The 23,600-nt window shown below is 38.9% G+C and overlaps 2 protein-coding genes across 3 annotated transcripts in view; both read right to left on the bottom strand.

Annotated features, from left to right (window-relative positions):
* The window catches only part of LOC140950299 (uncharacterized), a 176,650-nt gene extending 169,412 nt beyond the window's left edge, over positions 1 to 7,238 (bottom strand). The window contains exon 1 of one of the 2 annotated variants that reach the window (XR_012167163.1): positions 7,068 to 7,237. Coding sequence is in view for 1 of the 2 variants with exons in the window: in XM_073399527.1 (XP_073255628.1) it covers positions 7,068 to 7,119 (52 nt within the window). In the remaining variant the exon portion in view is untranslated. Of the gene's footprint in view, positions 1 to 7,067 lie in introns of both variants that reach the window. The other variant, XM_073399527.1, reaches the window with a different exon arrangement.
* LOC140949619 (uncharacterized) overlaps positions 1 to 23,600 on the bottom strand; it is a 95,625-nt gene that overhangs the window by 36,952 nt on the left and 35,073 nt on the right. Inside the window, exon 12 of the mRNA XM_073398775.1 lies at positions 20,635 to 20,959. Coding sequence (XP_073254876.1) covers positions 20,635 to 20,959 — 325 coding nt within the window. The remainder of the gene's footprint in view (positions 1 to 20,634; positions 20,960 to 23,600) is intronic.

Below are 23,600 nucleotides of genomic sequence, written 5' to 3'. Positions count from 1 at the left end.
CTGGGGTCTGGATTTTGTGCGTCCCTGTAATCAGGTACGTTACCAATAATTAGGTCGTAGATAGGATCTGAAAGGCACTGCGCTTCTACGTGGCCCTTAAGATAAGGCGTATCAACATAAATTCTTGCTATGGGCACCTTCCTGGCAGTGTTGTCAATAAGCAACATAACCTTAAAGTCTCCGGTGAACTGATCCTCGCCGACAAGGTCCTTCTTGACTACAACTCCACTGCATCCAGTATCTCTTAAAACGTCAACAGTCTTCTCTCCAACTCCACCTTTTACAACAGGCATCTTACTTCTTACTCCGGTTAAAGGTTCAACACAGGCATTACTCAGCAACGGGACTTTCTTGCCACAGGCTAACAGAAGCTCATCATCTTGAATACACGACTTGACTTCCTCGGGGGTAGCGTTAAGATCGGGTGACTTAACCAAACAGCCAGCACTAACTTGACCACGTTGCACAGAGTTACCATTCTTACCTTGGCCTCCTGACTTTCGTCCACCTGATCGACAGTTCCTCGCTTCATGACCTTGCTTGCCACATAGGAAACACCTTTTAGTTAGAGTTGGGCAGTTAATAGCTTTGTGTCCGCGGGCATTACACTTGTAACACTGGAGGGCTGTTGTATCACTCTGTACAGTCTTTGTTTCCTCCGCCTTGGGCTGTACTTGTGGCTTCTTGCTTCCGGAGCTAAACAGATGCTTTCCGTGTGCTTCTAAGTACTGATCTGCAATCTTCGCTATCTGAGCAAGCGTTTCCGGGGCTCTTTCACGAAGGTGAATAGCTAGCTCTTTTGGACAAGCGTCAATAAACTGTTCTTTCACAATTAAATCTCTAGGCCTTCAAAAGATTTATCAGTGTTCGACAGCTCTAACCAACGTAACAAGTATCTATCCAGCCTCACTATAAACTGTTCAGGACTCTCGTCAACCTCCGGCTTTGATGCTCTAAATTTACGGCGATAGCCGTCCTCTGTAAGGTCATATCTCTTCATCAAAGGTAGCTTTACTCGGTCGTAATCTTGGGCTGCTTCCTCAGATAATCGCGAATAAACCTCTAGGGCACGTCCAGACAAAAGAGCACTAAGTTTCGAAGCCCATCCTGTCTTCTCCCATTTAGCTGTAGTTGCGAACCTCTCAAATCGTTGTAGGTAAGCATCCAAGTCGTCCTTGCCATCAACAAATGAGGGAAGCTTGGGTGCCTTGGCCCTATCCTCTCTCAATTCAGCGCGTTCGGCGACGTTATGGCCTTGTGCTAGACGAGCGAGCTCTAGTTCATGCTCTCTCTTAGCGGCTTCAATAGCCTCTTTCTGTTTCAACAGTTCTGCTTCCAGCTCTAATTTTCTCAGTTCGCGTTCTTGCCGCCTAGTTTCTCTTTCTTCGTCTTCTTTTCTTCTATCTTCCTCGAGCATTCGACGTTTCTCCTCTTTGTTCTTCCAACAGTCTACGCTTTTCTTCTTTTTCCTCTTCCAATTGTCTACGTTTTTCTTCCTTTTCTTCTTCTAACTGTCTACGTTTTTCTTCTTTCTCTTCCTCTTCCCTCCTTCTTTCTTCTCCTAGCTTTTGTTGTTTTTCTACAAACTCGAGCAGCTTTTCTCCCTCCAATCCGAATTCTTTGCCTATCTGCAAAAGCTTTTCCATTTCCACAGCAGTAGTTCTCAGCAATCACACTTGATATACTTCCTCGTAGCAGTTCTTCTTACTTCTCCGTACACTCCTTTTTCTTGAACTGTCCTTTCCTGGTTACCGTAGTCAGTAAACAATTGAATTCCTCTCCCGGACAGGCCCCCAATGTTACGCGGGTAATCTTTTAGAGGACGGGTAGCTTGCAAACTAAACTGAACGCAGGGTTGTCGGAACAGCAACAAGAAGATTTATTCCAAAATGAACGTAGTTCCCACGAAGTAAAACTCCACAAAAGCACGTAACTCCTTAAACTTACACGGCCTCCGCCAACTTTAATTAACTTGATAAACTTACACGGCCTCCGCCAACTTGAATAAACACTGCTTTCGTCACACTTGACTAAACACGACTAACGTCAAACTCTCTTCGCTTGTGAAAACTAGTTGGAACTTAACTCGGGCTCGCCTACTTATATACCTTTACAATAAGATTCTAGAACTTTCTAAATAGTCTAATTATAGAAAGATTACAAAATATACCGCTTTAGAAACGCTTACACAAGATCCTAAAATAAACAAGCTATGAACTCTCGCGAAGCTTCTAGAAAGTCACGCTAGTCACGCAATACAATTTTTCGTAACAACAAGTTAATAGTTCTCAAATGATTGCAGGCTCAAGTTAATTTTTTTAATTCATATGAAATTTGTTGTTCTTTATATGTGCCGCAGAAATAAAATTTTGATTTCAAACTGACCTCGGAAGCTAAAATTCAGCCAGTTTTTACAGGCAGGGAAGACATGCCAGTTGCTTTTGACTTTTCTCACCAAGGACACGCGTTGGTCACGCTCTACGTCCAATTTTTATGCTCTGGCCTTACTTGATAGTTTTCGGTGCATCTCGAATGGTAAGCCTGGGTTATTATAATTGTATTTGATGTTTGTTTTTTATATCTAATTTAATGACGTCGAGCGTAGTTTATGGGGCTATTTAGTTTATGCACGTTTGCAAGATTTGAGACAATGATCTGACCGAGTATCAGGTTTGATTATAAGCTTATAGAATTTTAAAAAACCTTTAGACATTTTCTCACCGCAAATAGAACGAAAACGTTCCAAAGGATATTTAGTTATAATTCTGGCTGTAAAAGAAAGCTTTGAGCGATTTTCTTGCCTCGAGTTCATCTTTGAAAAAAGCAAACACCGGGAAGCCGGCTTAAAACGTAAACAAGGATTTTCACCGACCCTTTAATACTTGTCTTCGTGAATGAAAATTGTTGTCTCTGTATATGTTTCACCGAATTATTTTCCTTTTATTGATTGTTAGTAGTCTCTCTTTTGCAATTTTAATCGCTTTGCCGTTTGTTTTTAGTCGCTCATGACATCGCTCACAGGAGTAGTCAAAATGCCGCGCGTATCAAACGCTTTTGAAGATTACACATCGTTATAAAGCCATTATGTCGAAGCGTATAACTCTATTAATCTTAATTTAAACAGTCGACTTTGGCGTTTGTCAAAAGTGAGAACCGGCTCGCAATATAGGTGATTTTGGAAATTTTTTAAACGGTTTCGCTAACGCGTGCTTCGATCGTCCTAGAATATTGAATGAGTGCAATTTCTATTGCAAAATTGTGAAATACTGCATTCTGTCCGAGGTCTGTTTGATAAAAACCACGCCTCATGGTACTATTTCACCTCAGATGTGATGTATAAAAAGTATAAAAGGTTGGTTTACACGTCCCCAGAGTTGTTGGCAAGATTTTGTAAAGTAAACTTGTCGAACGCAAAAAATTCGGCCTGATTTGTTTTCCAAGAATTTATTTTCCAGGCCTAATGTACTGTGATCATGAACCATTATGGCTATGCTATTTTTTAGGTGTACATATAAGGCTATCAAATCGATGTAAGATTAAGTTCACTCTTAGCTTGGACTGTTTGCAAATTATTTTTCTCTAAATCACTTAGCCTTTCCCTCAAAAGTCACATAAATGTGCTCTAAAGTTGACTGAATACAAGTTTACAATTGTTTGATTTAAATTATAAATTCCAGTTAGTAGGAGCTTCGCTTTTATCCCTGGCTAAATCTATATATTATCTATCTACTAGTGCCAGTCCCTCCTGAGTGCTGAATTTTCAAGATGGCTTCGCTTTGTTATTTTCTAGTTTCATCCTATCGTCCCGCACTTTTTGCCCTTTCAAAATGTAACCTAAGCAGTATTTCGAGCTTTTGGCATGTCCTCCAGCTGTTGAACATACTTTACAGCGAAATATGAAAGAAAATTCACGAAGACGGCTTAAAACAAACACGAAGGGATCGGCCTGTTTGCAACAAAAAGCTTGGAAACTACATAACAAATGTAAGTTTTCTAATTTTTTCCTGTTTCAATGGCCCAAAATGATTATTAGTGTTTTGTTTACATGGATGATAGTAGACTGCAATTTGGCTATCAGAGTTGCTCTCTCGTTTTAGTTGTGCGCTGTAGATCAAGTCAAAAATACCCAATTTGTGGCTCGTTTGCAGACACTGAGCTTACAGCTGTAGGTCAGATAAAATAAGAAACTTTTAGTTTTGCCCATGGCTACTTAACAAATTTTATGGTTTTAGAAAGTAGTTCTGTGTTGTGTTGAATCGCATACAAAAAATAGACTTCGCTCGTTTGAGGGTTCTGTGAGTTTCAGAAAATGGTGAAAATTTGCTTATAAAAATGGCGTCCGAAGGGCTTCGAATAAAGTGATGCTCGTATCTCTAATACAAGAGCAGTGAAGAACCTATGTTTGGTGTATTTGTCCAATACTCCACCAGACATCTCTATGATGCTAGCATGAACTTATTCTGTTGACCCCCTTCCGTTGACATTTTTAACATTTTGCCCGGTTTTCTCTGACAACCACTCTTAAGAACGGATCAATCTCGCCCCTGTATTAAAAACATAATAAGCTAAACATTTCGTTATTTTAAAACTCTTACACTCATCGGTAAAACCCCTAACTACTGTATGTGTAATAGCGTTGGGATACAGAAGCTGTTTAAAAGCTTCAAGACAAAAACTTCCAAGTGACTTGTACCCGCAGTGGATTGCAGTTTATCCTGAAATTCATCCGATTTCTTCGAGTCGTTTTCTCCTCTCAAAAACGTCCAAATCGACCAGCCATTAATGCCGTCCAGTGACGTCACTCAATACCCGAAAACCGGTAGTGATTTTGATTGGTTGATTGTCTAAACATTCGCATAATTATGTATAATTATGAAAAAATTTAGCGGGATTGTCGCTTGATATTTAGCGGATCTTTTCCCTGGCATTCTTTCGTTTAGTTCAAATATTTCGATAAGCTTAATCTTTATCTTAAACAGCAAAATTGCCCTTGTCTTCGAAACTGAAATGCTAATTTGAACTGCGAATGAAGAATCATTGCCGAGAATCGGTAGGTTTTTCATTTAGAACCGCTTTGTGGTTTTGCTGGCCGGTGATTTTGTTTACGCCAAGCTTTCTGAGATCAAATGTTATAATTCGACCTTCTTGCTATTTTTACCGTCAAGTGTAATGATTCTGTTAGCTTTTCTCTCTTGCCTCCTGGTTTTTTTTCTTCGTTAAGGACCAAATAGCTTCTTTTCAATTAAAGAAAATCATTGTGTTTTTGAACTAAACGTTCCGTGTGTGTGTTTATTTCGTTGCGTGATTGCGACCGAGTTTGATTATAGAATTTAGTACAACCGTTCAGAGTTGTACTGCATGCTGTTGATAGTTTGAACGTGCAGACATTTCCAAACGATATTTCTCGGTTTACCACTTGAAAATCGTGTTTTACTTTTTGCATGAATTAAAGCAAAGGTCGAGGAATAGTGACGTCACTGGACGGCATTAACGGCCGGTCGATTCAGACGTTACTGAGGGAGTAATAACGACTCAAAGTAATAGGATGAAATTCAGGCTAATTGCGGTTTCGCTCATTATGTATGGTTGCAGCTCGAAAAAAGTCTCCTTGTTAGTTTTAAGTAACGCTTTGCTAAGAATCGCATCATTGCTATTTTACCCGCCCTGAGATGTCTTTTGTATATAAATTCTGGTTCTAAAACTACCTTGTGTTCGCACTGTGACTAAAATATTAACTTACATAAAATATGCACGTTAAAATATTGGAAGTGTCTAGATACCAGGCAGCTGGGAACTGTTTTCAAAAAACTAGATATCCGGCAGTCAGAAATTTTGACCAATTTTCTTGGAATAGCTCGTTTAATTCCTTCAAGAACATAAGATATTTGTTTACGAATCTCAAGCGATTGTAAATATTGCCTTGGGTTAAAAGTAGAACCGACTGTCAAGCTTGGGCATAGAGTGAAATCTCAATGTTTTTGACACTTAGAAAATGTTCAAGTTCTGACACATCGAGTCAACTCCCGATAAATATCCAAAGAAATTACCCACGAAACCTCACCAGAGTATTAGTGTTTGTTCAGAAATGCCCAGCGAGTGTACATAAAGGTTTCGTATTGTTGTGAACAAATTCTCCGAGCGTGCATTAAGCATAAAATCTTGACTCACGGGTACGGTTTTCAAAATACTAGATGCCCGGCAGTCGGAAATTCTCACTGTATTTTCACGAAAATCTTTCTCAGTATCTGCTGAGTCTACTCGATTTCTATGTAAAATTATAGAGTCTATTGTCTTACCAGATATCCTCTAGAAATGTTCCTCTGACTTACAAACAACGTTAAATTTGTCGACTCGGCAGAAGAGTGCCTTCAACTTCCGGTGTAGCGCTACAGTTGCGTGATGCAAATTAACTTCACTGTATTTTTAAAGTGTCGAAACTATAAAGCTTTCACTCTATGCCCAGGCTCGACAGTTGCCTCTATGTCAAGCCCAAAGCAGTGTTTGAAATCTCTTGAATTTTCCAAACAACTAAGTGATGTTATTACACAAATTAAATGAGATATTTCGTGCAAATTGAACGTGAATTTCCGCGTGCCGGGCATCTAGTATTTTAAATAGCGTACCCGTGAGTCAAGATTCTAATGAATTTATGCTTAATGCAAGCTCGGAGAATTTGTCCACAACAATACGAAACCTTTATTTAGAACCGCTGGGCATTTCTGAACAAACACTAAATACTCTGGTGAGGTTTCGTTGATAATTTCTGTGGATATTCATCGGGAGTTGACTCAGTGTGTCAGAACTTGAATATTTTCTGCCCACGCTTGACAGTCGGTTCTACTTTTAACCCAAGGCAATATTTACAATCGTTTGAGATTTCTAAACAAATATCTTGTGTTCTAAGAGGAATTAAACCAGCTATTTCGAGAAAATTGGTCAAAATTTCTGACTGCCGGGTATCTAGTTTTTTGGAAACAGTTCCCGGCTGCCGGGTATCTAGACACGGCGTAAATAAAATATTGGTGGATAGTAAAGAGTCCTTTCAGTTATTTGAACTATGTACTAACCTGTTTGATGGCAGAATAGCAAAAAAGGTATAAAATACACAACCAACAACATGGTTGCTCCCTTTAAGTCCTAGGAACTAACAGTAGCAGCTGAAATAAGTATCTTTCTCCAGATATGGTCGATGGAACTTGAACGCAGGCACGAACAGGAAGTACACAACAGTGAATAGGTCGTGATAAACTAACACATAGTCTCCATTTCCTCATGATGCATTGCGTCATGATGTTTAGTATGAGAACAAAAAGGAATGGGATCTAGCGAAACAATCGCCGCATTCCAAGAGCGTAACGTAATCGAAACGCAATCTTTTTTCAAAAAAGGCCGCAAATTTGGCCTTTTCCGAGTGGCCCTTACATGCTTAAATGTGTACTTTCTAAAACGTCTGATTATTTTGTGAACCGCATAATAGTACTGTGAAATCTTTCGTCCTCTATGTGTAGTACAGAATAATTCGAACGGCTCAGAAACTCGTGCGTGACACAGGTTTGACCAAGAGGTGTTTCCTCTTACGTTATTCCACACACACCCAAGATAAAATTAGCATTGACAAAAGCCAAAAGTAATACTCCTTGATAAGAGTCGCTTCCTTTCCAAATGTTTTAATAATAGACGACCTACACCTGAGTAACAAACTAAAATCATAAAAAACATATTCTCCTTTTTTCTGAGTAATTATTGTTTATAGCACTTTTCACACGCAGTTGTTGTTGTTGTTTGTTTGTTTGTTTGTGTGTGAGAGAGAGAGTTTTCTTTTTGAGAATGTACATGTAGATATTTCGTGAAATACAATTCATCACGGGTCATGTCAATTTTATTTAACTCACCGTCACGAATATTTACGGCCAATATTTAAGGTGTGAGCTATGAATTCTTATATTGGCTCAGTTAAATAAATGTACACACTGTTATTACAAGAAAAATATCAAAACAAAAAACAAAAAAAACCTACGAGACTGCTCGCAGTGTAAATAGACATTGCTTGAAGCTCACAGACAATGCAATTTTAGATTGATGGCTGAATCTTTTTGAGAGAGTAAGCTAGAGTAGTTTCTTCGCGAGTCAGAGCCCGAGCCAATATATTTATTGGAGCTTATGTTCACCTTTTCTGTCGCCTCTGAACAATTCTTGGTGTTCTTGTCAAAACCTGAATTCCATAATTGTTCCAAAATTTATTTAGAGTATCAGTGAAATTCACATATTTACTTCAGCGTTAAATTTGCTGGTTCCCAGGTAGTGTTAGATTTAAACAGATCTACCCTGATAATACTGGGAAGGTTCTTTCACTTATAACTTTCAACAAGAGACTATAAAGGGGACAGAGAGGGCATCCCCCATATACACCGTATTCCATAGGTAATTCGTCTCGAGTTATTTTTAGAATCGGGATAAAGTTACCTCGCGCGAGGCGTGGATGTTTCGTGGAGGTTTCGCATGACCAAACGCCGTGCAAAACGTGGGGCGAGAGGCAATGAAAGCGTAAAGAGATCGAGAGCATTCCTGAATATTGAAGCGAAATGAGTCGGCGCTCACCTGGGAAAAAGGAATCGTTGGACTCTTTGACAACCCGTGAAATCAGTTTAACTCGAAGTTGTCAGTGCTTTAATAAAATGAGAAATTTCGCCGGTCTATTGAAACCGGTCGTTTGTACAATTTAGGGAGTTTAAGATCCAACGACGCGGACGACAACTAGAACGTCACAAAAAAAAATAGGTTTAAATTAGCAAAACAACAACTTCGCACGTGCAACACACTTTTTTGTTCATTTCTTTCCCGTTTTTGCACGACTACGACGTGAAAATGCCTAATTTCGCGTTTTATGGAGGACGTAAATAAGCAACGACGAAATTTTATTTCTCTTTCTGAGCTTGAATATGGTCCCTTGAAATTCAGCTTTAGGAGGGTTCGCCTACAATTGACAAAGTAAGTGGGTAGGAATAATCGCTATAAAGACTGAAAAAAAAAACATCAAACCAGAAATTGCTCTCTTCAAACTGTATTTTGTAAATGATCCTGAGAGAATATTCAGTGTGTTAAGGATTTCCCTGCTCTACTGTTAGCTCTATACAAGAGAGGAAGGGCGATCCGTTTTTAATTTCGGTTTCGCTGACACAGCTTTCGCAGAAATCTCGCTGTATTCGTTTTCGTCGACAAAAGGAATAGCAAAATCGCTGTCCGTGTCTTCCCCCATTTTGTTCCGCGTCATTTCGTGAAGGACGCGTGGCTCTCAGCGTGGGTCATCCACGCGGAACACATTCGCGCTATGTGATTGGCTGTTGTCTAATCCCCCTTGAGATCTGTGGTGTTGAAAATAACTCGAGACGAACTACCTATGGAATAGGGTGTATATGGGGGATGCCCTCTCTGTCCCCTTTATAGTCTCTTGCTTTCACTTACAACGTGGCGTAAATGTTTGTCGTACATAATCAGCAACATAGAGCCCAGTGTAAAGCCATAAAAAACACACTCAACACAGACAGTTTATTCCTATACGCATTTGAAATGCATGTATACAAATGTTCAATATGACAAAATAGCCATAATCTAAAAGAAAAAAACATGGAAAAAAGAAAATAAAATGAGATAATGAGACATCATCACCGCAAGGAAGATGCCTTATAAGCGTGAAGCTCTCGTCTTCTAGGGCTGTAAAAACTTGTGGGACTTTAAGCAGTGGAATCACTGTTTTCTGTAAAATATCTGTTCGGAGAAGCAAAAATTGCCTACAATTGTCTACAGCTTCAGGAAGGCTACAAATTTTTAGGTGACCGTTCCCTTCATGTACAATTTTTGTAACATATCGAATGAATTCCCTACGATTTTCTTAAGTTGAATTTTTCGTATTTGAGTCCCTCAAGTAAGGCTATTTTTCGATCTAAAAGTAATCTGGATAGCCCAAAAAGTGCATTTGGGAGGAAACCGTCGTTGGTTGTCCCTGTTTATAAGGTTCAAACAGATTTTGACGGTGAAGAGGCAAACATGCAAGCCTGACAGATATCGTAGTTCCCGTCGACCTCCCGCAAGAATCTCTGAGGAAAATTTGGAAAAGTACCAGGATCTATTGTAAAGGGAGCTTAAAAGGATACTTTGAATGGAGTCAACCAACCTGAGGAAATGGTTACAGGTGCTGGACCTGGCCAAGGAACTAGAGTTCGGCTACAGAAGTTATTCCTCTTTGAACAGCTAGCCTGCGGACGCAGACGTATTTCCGGTCGTCGCTTCTCTCAACCCATTTCGGTGAAGAGAAGCGACGACCGGAAATACGTCCGTGTCCGCAGGCTAGAGAACAGCAAGGATTCTTAGAAGAGTACAGGACATGGGATAAGTCACAACAACAAAAAAGTCGTAATGTAATAAAATATAATAAAAAGTGGTAATATAACTCTAATCATCTTCTTCGCTTTGGGCACCATTCCTCTTCAATAAGCTTCAATGGATCACATGAAGCGATTAAAATCATCTCATTTTGGAAACTTCCTATTTAGCTGAAAGCATTAATTCATTCGGTTTTCAGTTTCCCTAATAGCCCACTTCGATCTATTTAGCTTCCCGTTACAGCATTTTTAAGACTCTACCCGAAAGAATCTGAGGTTGGGTTGGTCGAGTTTGACTAGTAATCGTCGCTCGTATCTGTCGGAGTGGGAATCAAACTAAGAAGTCGGCGAGTCACAAAACGTTTAACATCAAACAGCCAGCAAAGTGCTAAGCAGAGTTTGATCAAATGTCTTTAGTTTCTTGCCGCCGGTCTCTTAGGATACAAAGCAGGCGTTTCCGTCTTCAAAAAAGGAAATCGGAAATTTTGGTTAGAATCATGGAACACGCTAGGCCTTTTTCTGTGCTTTCCAAAGGAAAAAAAAAAAAATTGCGGAATAAGTTGAACTTCTCTGATACGGCCAGTGCCTGAAGTTCTCGTTCGAAACATTTTCGACTCGTTTGAAAACGTCCTCTATTATCCACATGACCTATATGAGCTTTCAAAAGGTTTCACCAGTTCCAGGCTTTTCACGGCGGACACCTGAGCCTTAAAATGTGCGCGAGAAATAAAGGAAACAAATGGTATTCGTCTTCATCCAAAGGACCGTTCCAACGAAAATACCGGACGTTTTGAAGTCATGTAATACATTCCTCTGTAACAGACCCAGCGGAATCTATATCTGGAAAGGGGTGACAGGCCTTACATCTTTACTGCAACTTTGAACGCCTTTTACTTAAAATTATTGCTGTATCGAGAAGAACTAAACACTTTACACTTTTTTATGCGAGATTGATTACCTGTGCCCTCCGTATTTTGTTTTTGTCAATGGTAATAATGTTTTATATTTGTGCTTCTTCTAAACAAATATAAACATTGAAATATATGGTCGTCTGGAAGTAAAGATAGAAAATGACCGGGGACGCAAAAAAACAGCCGGGTAGAAACAAACTATTTACCGGGTATCGGGGAGGCTAAATGTTCACTGGGTAGACTTAAATAAACCATTAACCATTGGGTAGGGTTTCACTGGGTCTGTTAATGAGGGTTGTTGTAATGGTGCATATGGTTGATAGCTACGAGTCCTTTCAGCTATTCAAATTCAAACTGTGCATTATGCACTGACCTGTTTGATGGCAGAAGAAGGAGAAAGATAGAAAATACAAAAACAGTAACATGGCTGCTCCTGTGAAGTCCTACGAACCAACAGCAGCTCAAGCCGAAGGGTGTTATCAGACTCAAAGGCGTTCGAATGAAACTTGAACACAGCTGGTCAAAGGCAGGGAAGTTTAGCCGGAAGTCAGCACTCAGTATTTCATGCCAAGACAGCATGTAGCCTCTCTTAAATCCCATTACGCAATACCTCTATTAAAAGTAAAGAACATATATATGCCATGCGGCCTGGGTGAGTGATTGCGCATTCCAAGAAAGTAATATAGCCTCTAAAACCTGGCCAAGGCTTCTTTTAAATTAGTAAGTAATTCATTCACAAACACATTCGAAATATATATATATTTTTAAATGTTCGACGTTTTTTTACTAAATAAGGTAAACTTAACCTGAGATAAAAGTGAAATGAACTGAGGCAAGCTTCAGCATCACCGTGTGCATACAATCCACATACATTAGTGTTGAAGCAAACACAGTGATGCCAACCTCTGGACGTCTGAAACCAGGAACTTTCTCTTTTGGATATCCCATCATTCAAGTTGCTAATAAAGGACCCCAAATAATAAACTATCCTATCCGCGCCGTAACTCACTACCTCGAGCAATGATTATTTCCTTTGTGGATGATCTCATCAATTCCATTATGACGTAAATTAACTTCCAATTAAAGAAGACGAGTAGAAGTCGATAAGGTGAAATGCTACCAGAAACAACAGCATAAACTTTAAAATAATAATGAAAAAGTATTTTGGATTTCGGAATTAAAAGTTTGGGATTAAATTTCAGACTATGGAATGGGAAAGCTAAGTCATAAGGGAGCGTACCATCCTTGGAATGATCGGTATCAGGATTTATGATCCAGTTCACTCGCATGATGGTGCATTTAAGGCACCCCAACATAGTCCAGTTTCGACTTCGCTATGACCGCTGAATTAAAGAAGTGAAGACGCATTTTTTACGGGGCTTAGCCTCTATCCGAAGTAATCTATTCGCAAATTCCAAAAATTTAGGCTTGTACGGGATTCGAACCCTTGACCTCTACGATACCTGTGCAGCGCTCTACCACTTAAGTTAAAATCCAACTGGGAGCAGGTCGTTGAATTGGTTCGTTATAAACCCGAGAAAGGATGATGACTCTAACAGAGAGCGCTGCACCGGTATCGCAGCAGGTCAAGGGTTCGAATCCCGTACAAGCCTGAATTTTTTTCAGGCTTTCTTTTCGCAGCTGCATAAGTTGCGTATGTAACGGCGATGATCTCCCTTCAAATAATTCTTCCGGCTCCGCACGTCACATATATGATTTTCATATATTCATAATTTCATATACAATAATCATAGTTAGTATATACACACTCAGTGATCTTGGTGATTTAAGCAATCTGATTGGTTCGCTATCTCGGACTATTCAACAATATTCACCTCCTAGCGAGTGGATAATGTGTGAGCTCGGTGTTTTTCCCCATTTTTTAGAGAACGATCTTTTAAAAGTCGACAAAATCCTAGGGCTGACTTTTTTTAAGGCAAGAAAAGACTTGGAAGGATTCAATATGGCCTTTTTCAATTTACTGTAGCAGGAGTTTTGTGCTCGATGGATTGTTTACAACTCCCATGTATTCGCGTAGAAGAAGCCGTTTCGTGAACTCAGCGTTTTCTAAGAAGAAAATTTTGGCTCAAAAATCGAAGTTTATTTATGACAAACAAATTTAAAACGAAATGTTTGCAGAAATTCTACGTTTCAAGTAGACAGGAAAAAGAATGATACAGGAAGACGACGTCTTACCTCGAGCCGCCATTTTTGTCAGCACTTCATGCGAAGAACGACACAACAAACCCTTTTGAAAATAAACTTGGCGAGTCAACAGAAAACAACACAGCTCTACTTTCCTTCTCAGGTAAGGAAACAATTCAAACTTTTAGCGGTTCCATTTAAGCCATTACGCTGTTGTTTGCGAAATGATAAACTTGTGAATTGCCATGTTTGAAAATTCTGCAAAGATCTATTTTTAAACTTACGCGTGATTTGATCTGTCAATCAAATCGTACTTTTGAATGGTTTCCTCTCTGATTTTGTTGAGATCACTTCGTGTGTATATACTAAAACAATTATTCTTTTCAATCTCGGTGAATAGTGGCTTTGGGAATATTTACCTCGCCGCTTTCGCGGCTCGGTAAATATTTTGCCACTATTCACCTCGATTTCAAAGAATAATTGTTAATTATTTGAGATAGGTATAGGTAGGTAGGTAGGTATGTAATAAAAACTCATATTACAAGAGAAACACGCTTCTCCAAACAACGCTTGGCTGGTTTCCATGGAGGGCGTGTTAACACATATAAAAACCTTATATAAATTACTAAACTAATTCTATAATTTCTTATGCTACTACTAATACTATTTCTATTTCATATAAGTATGCAAAAAGTTAACCACTAATAAGATACACAGCTCGTCAATACCCAACTAGAATCTAAGAAGACTTTTAAATGAAGAGATTGACTCGGCGAGCTTTGCCTCATACGGGGAGCTGGTTCCAAAGCATAGCACCGCTAAATTTATTACTTCTTTTTAGAAAATCTCTTTTCGGTTTAGGAAGTGTTAGATCAGTAGCCGTGTTACGTAGATGGTAATTAGTCTGATCAACATTCCTTCTCACAAAAGAGTTCCTTAGGCCGCGGGCGGTGTGATCATTTAATATATTTTATACATTAGAATGACTTTGCACAGCGCCGTCGATCATCAAGTGTTTGCCAAGAAAGAGAGTCAATTAAGTCTGCGGAGCGAATATCATAACTGGCACCTGTGAGAACTCTAGAAGCACGTGACTGAAATCGTTGCAGCTTATCTATGAATAATTTGTCGCAAGTTTCCCACAAAGGAGAACAATACTCAAAATATGGCTGAACTAAGCCGTTATAAACTGTTTCCAGAGTAGCTACCGGAAGAAACTTTTTGATGCGCCGTATGGCTCCTATATTCGCGCTTAACTAAACATTAACAGCCTGTAAAACTTATACCCAATAGTAGCCAATTGTAAAAATCACGTTTACTTGAAAGAATTTATAGAAAATAATAGTAAAAAAATACAAAAAATAGTAATGGGTTACAGCACTAAATGGCATTTAAAAATTATTCGATATATATTTAAAAACCTTTAAGCGGTCTGTAACTGTTTGGGGTTATTGCTACATTTTCTCCTAAAATTGTATTTTTTTTAAAAATTTCTTTCTCCTTGGAATTAACTTCATACCAACAGTGGTACCTTAATAGAAACATTTGTCTCCAAGTATTTTCCCCTGCGTTTTCTCTATAGGCTCTAGCTAGATTCAGTATAAACATTTCTATCTAGGGGTTATGGATAGTGGTAAACTCGTCCGCCAGCCTATAATTTAGTGGGTCAAGTAAAGTACCTCCACAAACTATACCTTCTGCACTTCAGATCTTTATCGCGCGAGTCAGGGTAAACGGTAGTGTCATGAATCTTTTGAGTAATTTTTTTTTTCGATTAAAAATTAATTGACAGTCTTATTTTCTGAACCTAAAAATATGTTTTTTAATTGTTATAGCTTTATTCCACTTTATTCAATGAGGATACCGTTTAAGTAATTGGTCTACCGAAAAAAGTAAAGAATCACGAGAAACTGGTGACCGCGGCACCCCCGTGAGTGGATAGTTTTGTTTTATACGGTCAAGTCTTCAAGGTTTGCATATAGCTGCTTATCATACAGTTTCATGTTTATTAGCCCCTGTGAATAAAAAAGAAAAAAACATATTATAATTTAACAAGCCATATCAACAGCCTGCTGTGCAGACGTCTCTTTGGCTCAGTGAGAAAGAATTGTTTGCGTGACCCGCCAAAAGAAAAAAAGAAACGCCTGGGTTGAAGGTTATTTCAAACCTAAGTAATCTTATTAGAAGCGAATGCTGTAGGATTGGTTGGACTATTTCTCTTAGCTTAAATACAATACTTTTCACACAATAAAGTACGCAGGCGAATCATTGATGTCTTAAAAGCAGCTTATTCGCGTTACTGACAAAACAATCCATTCAGTTAACAATGCTATTTCTTTACTTTAGTTATAAGAAACAGGCATGGCGAGAGGTCGTAGCTGACTGCGAACGAAGCATAACGAGAACGTTTTGAAGACAGGACCTACAAGGCTACCCTAGGTTTGCAGCTCCAGACTTGCTAATGAAGGTAAAAAAATTTGAAGGAGGACAACTGAGGGACTCAAAATTGTCCAGGACGTTTCTTGTTAAATAGTACCTTGTGTTGGTTTTCCATCTTTTTCAGCTTTATTGTCAGTTCAGGAAAAGAAGGCCTTGCATTAGGGTCTTCCAGCCAGCACAGTTTCATTATTTTGTACCTGTCACAACACAAAAATTATGCATGGCATGTTGAGCAACAATTCTTTCGGTCCAATAGTTCATTTGCTAGCTATCTTAAGCCTTTGCACTTAGTCTCGTTTTGAAAGCGAGAGTTTATGGACCTCGGAAGTGGCCTATTAGAGTAAAAGGAATTTCAGAAAAGTATAGTCGTCATCTTGATTGAAATTTTCAATAACAGTTTGCAGTTAACTTTACGTCCAATTTTTTCGGGAGTTTGGGTTGATGTTCATCACTAAATTTTCTCTCGAAGAAATACAAGACCTTAAAAGCTAATAGTGGTCAGGGCTAGAAGATACTTTTGGACTGATCTTCATCTCCGGAACGCGACTATTACCTACAACTGTGACATGGAAACTGTGACCTCAGCATTCTGGCGTTTCGACTCCCAAAATCATTTCTGGTGAAAAACCTCGCAGGATCCTTAAGGATCCTATTAGATATTTATGGTATGGAGAGAGGTAATAAGTATAGGAATAAAACGTTTCGAGAGCCATGAAGCGGACACAGAATTACTCACAGTTCATCATCAACATGTTGTGGTTTAGGCATCCTGTATCCGTCCTGAAGTAAGCTTACAATCTTCCTGCCATCCATTCGTGGATATGGAGAACCCCCTCAAAAGGAGAAAGTGAGCAGCTGTTACAATGCTTTATTACAAGGCATGAGTTCTCTCACAATTTGTTGTTGTCGTTGTTGCTGTTTTTACTCAAAATGGAAGGAACTAACTGTAAGTGGCTGTAAGGACAATTTATTTACACACCCGCCTCTTTATCTGCCTCATTTGGTCACCATGGGAACTAAATGTAAGTCATGGTGTAAATACTTGCTGTGATAAGGTGACAGTATTAAATTATCAGCGAACTTCGGCACTGTAGAGAGAGACACTTGTCTCCCTGGACGTCAAACACTTCAACCAGAAGATAATCTGAAAGGGCTTCTCAACTAGTCAATCTTTCACTCAAGGGGTTTAAGGCCTGGGTCAAAGGTGTGTTCGAATGAATGATTAGCAATATCTCTCGCTAGGAGACCTAGAACAAAACAATTTTTCCCCCAAAGTAAATCTTGAGGTGTTCTTGTGTCTGAACGTTTAAATATGGAAATCGGCCAATTGGTGGGGAATCGGTGGGAAATTGGCGAATTGTTGTGGAATTTACTTTGAAAGAGGATAACCATGCCTAACTTTCTACCTTTGGAATGAAAGTGTGCTGAAAATTCAAAATTCAAGTTTTTAATAATTGAAGATTAAATTTGGACATTAATTTTAAAATGATGTTTTTCTCATAATTTTTTCTTGAAGTGTCATGGACGGTCATTCGAAACGTGAAGTGTTAGAAATATTTAATATGAATTAGAAAGATGGTATTGCTCGATCTCTTTTCTTAAAACCGGCCACCAACTGGTCAATAATTTACGATTTTTCGTAAAATGATGACGAGATATATCACGTGACTGATTAACACACTATTTATGCTATAAAATGTTAAAGGTGATGAGTTCTATATGTGTGCCAAATTTTGATTCAGCGCCATCATCTTTACCGAAGTTATAGTCAATAAACCATTTTCCAGAGTGTTACGAAAAATTGTATTGCGTAACTAGCGTGACTTTCTGGAAGCTTCGCCAGAGTTCATAGTTTGTTTATTTTAGGATCTTGTGTAAGCGTTTCCAAAGCGGTATATTTTGTAATCTTTCTATAATTAGACTATTTGGAAAGTTGTAGAATCTCTTTGTAAAAGTATATAAGTAGGCGAGTCCGAGCGAAGTTTTAACTAGTTTTCACAAGCGAAGAGAGTTTGACGTTAGTCGTGTTTAGTCAAGTGTGACGAAAGCAGTGTTAATTCAAGTTGGCGGAGGCCGTGTAAGTTTATCAAGTTAATTGAAGTTGGCGGAGGCCGTGAAAGTTTAACGAGTTACGTGCTGTTGTGAAGTTCTTCTTCGTGGAAACTACGTTCATTCTTGAAATAAATCTTCTTGTTGCTTGTTCGACAACCCTGCGTTCACTTTGGTTTGCAAGCTACCTGTCCTCTAAAAGATTACCCGCGTAACACGGAGATAAACCACTTAACTACTTGAGCAGTGATCTGACTCAACGTCACGCATATGTGTTAAAAGAAAGGCTTTCAAAATCCTTGGGTTAAAAAGCAGCGTCCCGTCATGCAAAGCAGCCAATTTCCGATTTTTGTTCACGACATTTATGAGGTCAGCGCTCTTGTTGCTCGCCATTATCACATTTGGCACTGCTGGAGGTTTTAACGTCGGCAGCAAGTTATCGATGGCAATATGTGCGGAAAACACAAATATATACAAATAATATATGCATTCTTGAGCTCTAAAGTATGTTAAAACATAATACCTTTCTTCTTGCGGAACATTCTCTATGTTTTAACAAAAAACTTCGAAAACCACGGTAAGTTAATAGCTATAGGACCTTACCAATTGTAAATATCTCGTAAAGCAAGACTCCATAGCTCCACCTATGAAAACAAAAAGACACATATCTGCGGTTACATTTTAAATAAATAAAAATAAAAAGGTTCTGCGGTTTTTTACACGTAATACACTTTTTTTCACTTCTAGTTTAGAGATGAGAGAGGGATAGTTTTGCGTCAGTAACGCTGGTTAACCCAGTGACATTAACCGTCTTGCATGCTTCCTTCTTCTCACGTGACGCGATGATGAGCTTCTGTTCTGCAAATACCAAATTATTAATGCATATATAGAAAGTTTTCTTACACGTCGCTCTTGGTGGTGTATCGTCCGTAAAGCAGGGCTTCATATGCGGTCCACTTCACTGGTAAACGACCCTACATATCAACAAAGTAAATGACGATAAGACAAATGGACGACGAACATGGAATAGAGCGTCGGCAAAAAGTAGGCGGAAGTAAAAGATGATGAAAAAGTAATGTACTTCCTAGCTTCCCTGCATCTTAGCAAAAAAGAAACTCGGTAGACAAATATACTCCGAAATAAAAGGTCAGAAGGCCATCTTAAATTTTTAATATAATCGGTTGCTACAAAAATAAAACTGAGGCTTCGTTTACACGCAACTTTCTTTTTTACACTTTCTTCCTGTCTAAGTGTGGAAGAACAAAACCGTTTCACTGCAACTTAGCCGTTCTCTAAGACTTTTATAAGGTATAAAGCTAGCAATCTTCTTTTATATGCAGCTGAATTAAAAATTTATGTTTGGCAAAGGACGTCTTTACATTACCACACTCAGACAAGCATAAACACCTAAAATATGCAATCTAATCCCATGTTTTCGTGACCGGCAAAATAGTCTCTTATGCTTTTTTAGGATTGTCAAATGTTTTATCAACTTTACACACACTGCCTTAACTTCGTGGCCAATAGTTTTGGGAGCAACTCTTAAAGCATGAAACCTAGAAAGCAACGACATAATCAACAAAACGTTACGGAAAGGATTGCGTGCCAGTCCTATACTGTAGGTTTGTTTCCAATATAATACAAACCTTTGTCTTCCTTTCATAAATATTTTGTTCTTGCACATCTCTTGCCATTCCAAAGTCTGTCACTTTACAAGTTTCATCTTCTCCAACCAGAACATTTCGAGCGGCAAGGTCTCGATGAATAATCTGCAATGTGAGAGTTCATTTCACGAGCTTAAAACCTTGCAAGTCACATGGACCTGTTAAGGCGTTCGGATCTTTCTGTCTCACTTTGATGCTGTTACATTTCATTAAACTTTGAAGTTATTTTTTAAGATTTGACACCAAATGGACAGGATATATTTGTCTAAACAAGAGCTCTGTCAGTTTCACGTCTTTGCATTTTAATCCACATCAGTCCAGCCATTGTCGAGGGGGTTTATCAAAACGCAAAAGCAAAACGTAGCTGAAAGTGAGGGGACCTGAGCGTGTTCTTCACTGTATGTTTTAGTATGTATAATTTTTCTTTGTAAAATGGAGACAGTCTAAACCAGACTTTGAATACATAATAGTCAAATATTTTAGCTTACAGCTCTCGATGAGAGGTAACTCATTCCATCAGCAACTTGCCAAGAAAACTTCATCAACTGTTGTGTCGTCAGGCGTGTTTGTGGTTTGATATCCGGGTCTTTGAAGTAAGTGTCATTTAATCCACGACTCTTTCTCAGGTAACCCAGGAGATCCCCGTACGGAACGTACTCGATCAAGACTAACAGGGGCTCTGAGTAAAAAATGATGTATTCATTTAGTCATTCACGGACAAAGAGACTTGGCTCAGACTGAAAAAGGCACAATTAAAATGACTGGACTGACCCTTTACTTGCAACATAATAGTTGGTGTCAAAAGACAAAAGCCTACCAGATTCGGTGACGCACCCCAGTAGTTTGATGACGTGCGGATGAGGTTTTAACGTCTTCATCACTTTAAGCTCTGATAACAAATCCTTCCTGTCGGATTCCGGCGCGTCAGCTGAAAAGTGAGGTAACGAGCGTTTTCATTGTGAATCGTTTGTATTACATTCCTTTATTTTTCAGTTAGCCTATTCTTACATTATTAGTTACACAGTGATTAATCAAGTTATCTTGTACCTTTTAACATTTTGACAGCCACCTGTGTGTCATGTTGTCTTTCACGTAGGCCTTTAACCTTTCCCCTGGCAACCTGACCAAAAGCACCTTTGCCAATTATCTTCTCGATAATCACGTTCTGGCGAAGAATCTCGTAAGAAATTGATGATAGGTTTAAGGGTTCATACTGGCTTAATGAGGAAGCGTCGACTGACGGAAAGACTTCCGGTGTGCCAGATGATTGGCGTGCCTTAACCAGTGGCATATAATGTCCAGACGAAACCTCTGAAGTCATTTGTCTCATGGAAATTTGTTCTGGTTCACGATTATCCACTTGCACTACAGCCTTAGATAAACGAGAAAAGACCACTTAAACTTGACTGTTTACTTTTTTGTCGATATCCACCTTTTATGAGAATCGTATCATTCTTTTGGTTTCCCTAAGGTGAAAATTAAACAGGACTAAAACAAAAAAAGAACAAAATATCAAGCAAAGGAACAAATGTTAAACGATAACCAGAACAGAACCGACAAACCTCGTAATCTTTTCAATTCTAATTTTTGTACAGAGATATTGTACTGATACGCTCGCGTGTATCATTTGCCTCACGAAGATGGTCACTTTTTTATTTATTGCAACGTTTTTAACGTGTTTGTCAAGTATCTCCATTTAACAACACTTCGACGTCATCCGTGAAACACTGTAATCGAACTGTAAAGAGACGCGCCACATCGTGGAATCCATAGTACTTGCTACGCATATGCCCTTGGCACCAAAGAAGCGTAGGAGTTGTTTGGGGGGTAGACGAGAGAAACTATGGCTTCTTTAGAGATTAGCAGAAACCATGCAAATGCATCCATAACATTTAAGATTATAAAGGGAAACAACTGAAATGGCAACTCTTTTTGGTTAGAATGTTTATCGTAGTCATACGTAAATGAAGGAGAAATTCTAAGACTTACCTGTTTATCAAAATACTAGTCAAGGCGACTTATTTAGTAATTTATTGTCTGCGTTCTCTTATTGCGAAAATTTTTTAAGTCACCACGGTTCAATAAATCTAAAATAAAAGCTGCAAAACGACAGTTGACTTTAGATTTATCCTCATACGGTTGTTGTTTACACGACATTCAAGTGAATAAATAACTTAATGAAAAAGGACGGCCTCTTTCAATTAACCTGACTTAGTCTACAGAACCTAATTTTACTTTACTATATGGCTAGCACCCAGTTCTGTCCAAATGAAACCGGTTCTATCCAAAGCGGGCGAGTTGGAGCCATCTCAGGAGTAGGGATGTTTTACCGAAATTTCAAAAATTTGAGGAATGATATGCAAACGCCAATATATATCTTAGCTTTTTTCTTTCTCTCAGGAAAAATGCGGGAAAATCTTAATTAACATAAGTTCATGCACCACGACCACCACCCCATTTCTACAGTTTTTCCTCTACAGCTACCAAACACCATATTTCTATGGTTTTTTCGCTACCGAAACAACCAAATCTTTATTCCTTTCCTTCCAACCCCACTACCACCACATGTATACATCTCTATTTTTTCCAGCACCGACACCACCACCACAGCATTTATATATAATGTATTGCCTGCACAACCACCAATAAAAGTCTATTAAGGTTTCCATGCTCTTACAATTAGTTTGCTTCGCAGCCATGTTTCTGGTAATGAAGGAAAACCGTGGTAACATTTAGCTATTGGCTGATTGTCATGCTCAACAGTGTCAGATAGTCATATTACGGAGAGCCACTCCATGGCAATTATTGCAATAGTCCAAGTCTCACAAATTTACTTATTATGAGGTACACTTCCTTTTATTACCAGGAGGAAAAAAGCAGAAATGTCATTTACAGATGCTCCTTCAGACCAAGAAGAAACGAATGTGACTTGCAAAGCAAATAAGCAGATCCTTGTCAATTAGACACATGGTTTAATTCAAGACTAATTGATCCCCATTGTTACAAGCTTAGGATGACGCTATAACCGAGGGAAAAGAGCTTAGTTGCTCATACGAAGCTTACCTTCCAGGGCACGGGCACGGACAGAGATGAAGAGAAAGAGAGATTTGGATGATGCAGAACTCGACACTCAAAATAAAAAGGCTGACTAACTTCTGATGCTGAAAGTGAAGATTAAAAAACACGAGTTAAGATATTTTAAATAATCTTCCCAAGCGGAGCATTCCGATTTCTTAGATAGCGTGGCTGCGTACAGAGATATTCAGTTCCGGCCGGATTCCCCACCGACAATTGTTAGTCGAAATTCACCTGGTAAACATGGCTGAGCAAGGTAAATTTTGAACTTTCCCTTTAAATCGATGTCTTAACCAAACCTCGTGCCCTGAGTATGTTTCTTTTAGGACTTGCGGAGCTTGGTTGGAGAGTCCATAGCGTTTCGTTAAAAGTAAAACGTGTCGAAGTTATTGATAGAAAAGGAAGAAGGTCTTCGAAATGGAGAATAAACCTCCCAGAGGAAGATAAATGCGGATAGTTTATCGTTACTGAGAAAAAGATTAGGCAGAAGAGATAACTCCTAAGAACGGTAGTGAAGCCAAGTAAACCCAAGAGAGTGGTTGTTCTGAAAAGGACGACCATCTTTCACTCTAAAAGTCCATGTGAATTCTAACCTGTACGCATCAGAATGATTACAAGATTTTCCCTACATGTGATCACCAGATCCTCGATGAGAGAAATAACATGAAAGAGGGCTTTCTTTGGTGTCACGATTAAGGAGCATTATCACACTCGAAACCACTTTTTAACAATCTTCTATCAGCAGACCAGACAGACTAGAATGAAGATATATGGGATTTCACTGCTTTTTATGCAAGAGGCAAAATAAAAAAGCTATGAGATGATCGACTTTAATGACTATTTGTTAATGAGATTAATTTACCTCCTACTTTTAGGATTACAGGCCTTGCTCTTCAAGAAAAGATTTCCCGCAGAAACGGAAATTTGGCTGATATCTA

The sequence above is a fragment of the Porites lutea genome, chromosome 10, assembly GCF_958299795.1.
Source record: "Porites lutea chromosome 10, jaPorLute2.1, whole genome shotgun sequence".
NCBI lineage: Eukaryota > Metazoa > Cnidaria > Anthozoa > Scleractinia > Poritidae > Porites > Porites lutea.
The sequence above is the reverse complement of the archived record's forward strand: the minus strand, read 5'-3'. Positions and strand labels throughout refer to the sequence as shown.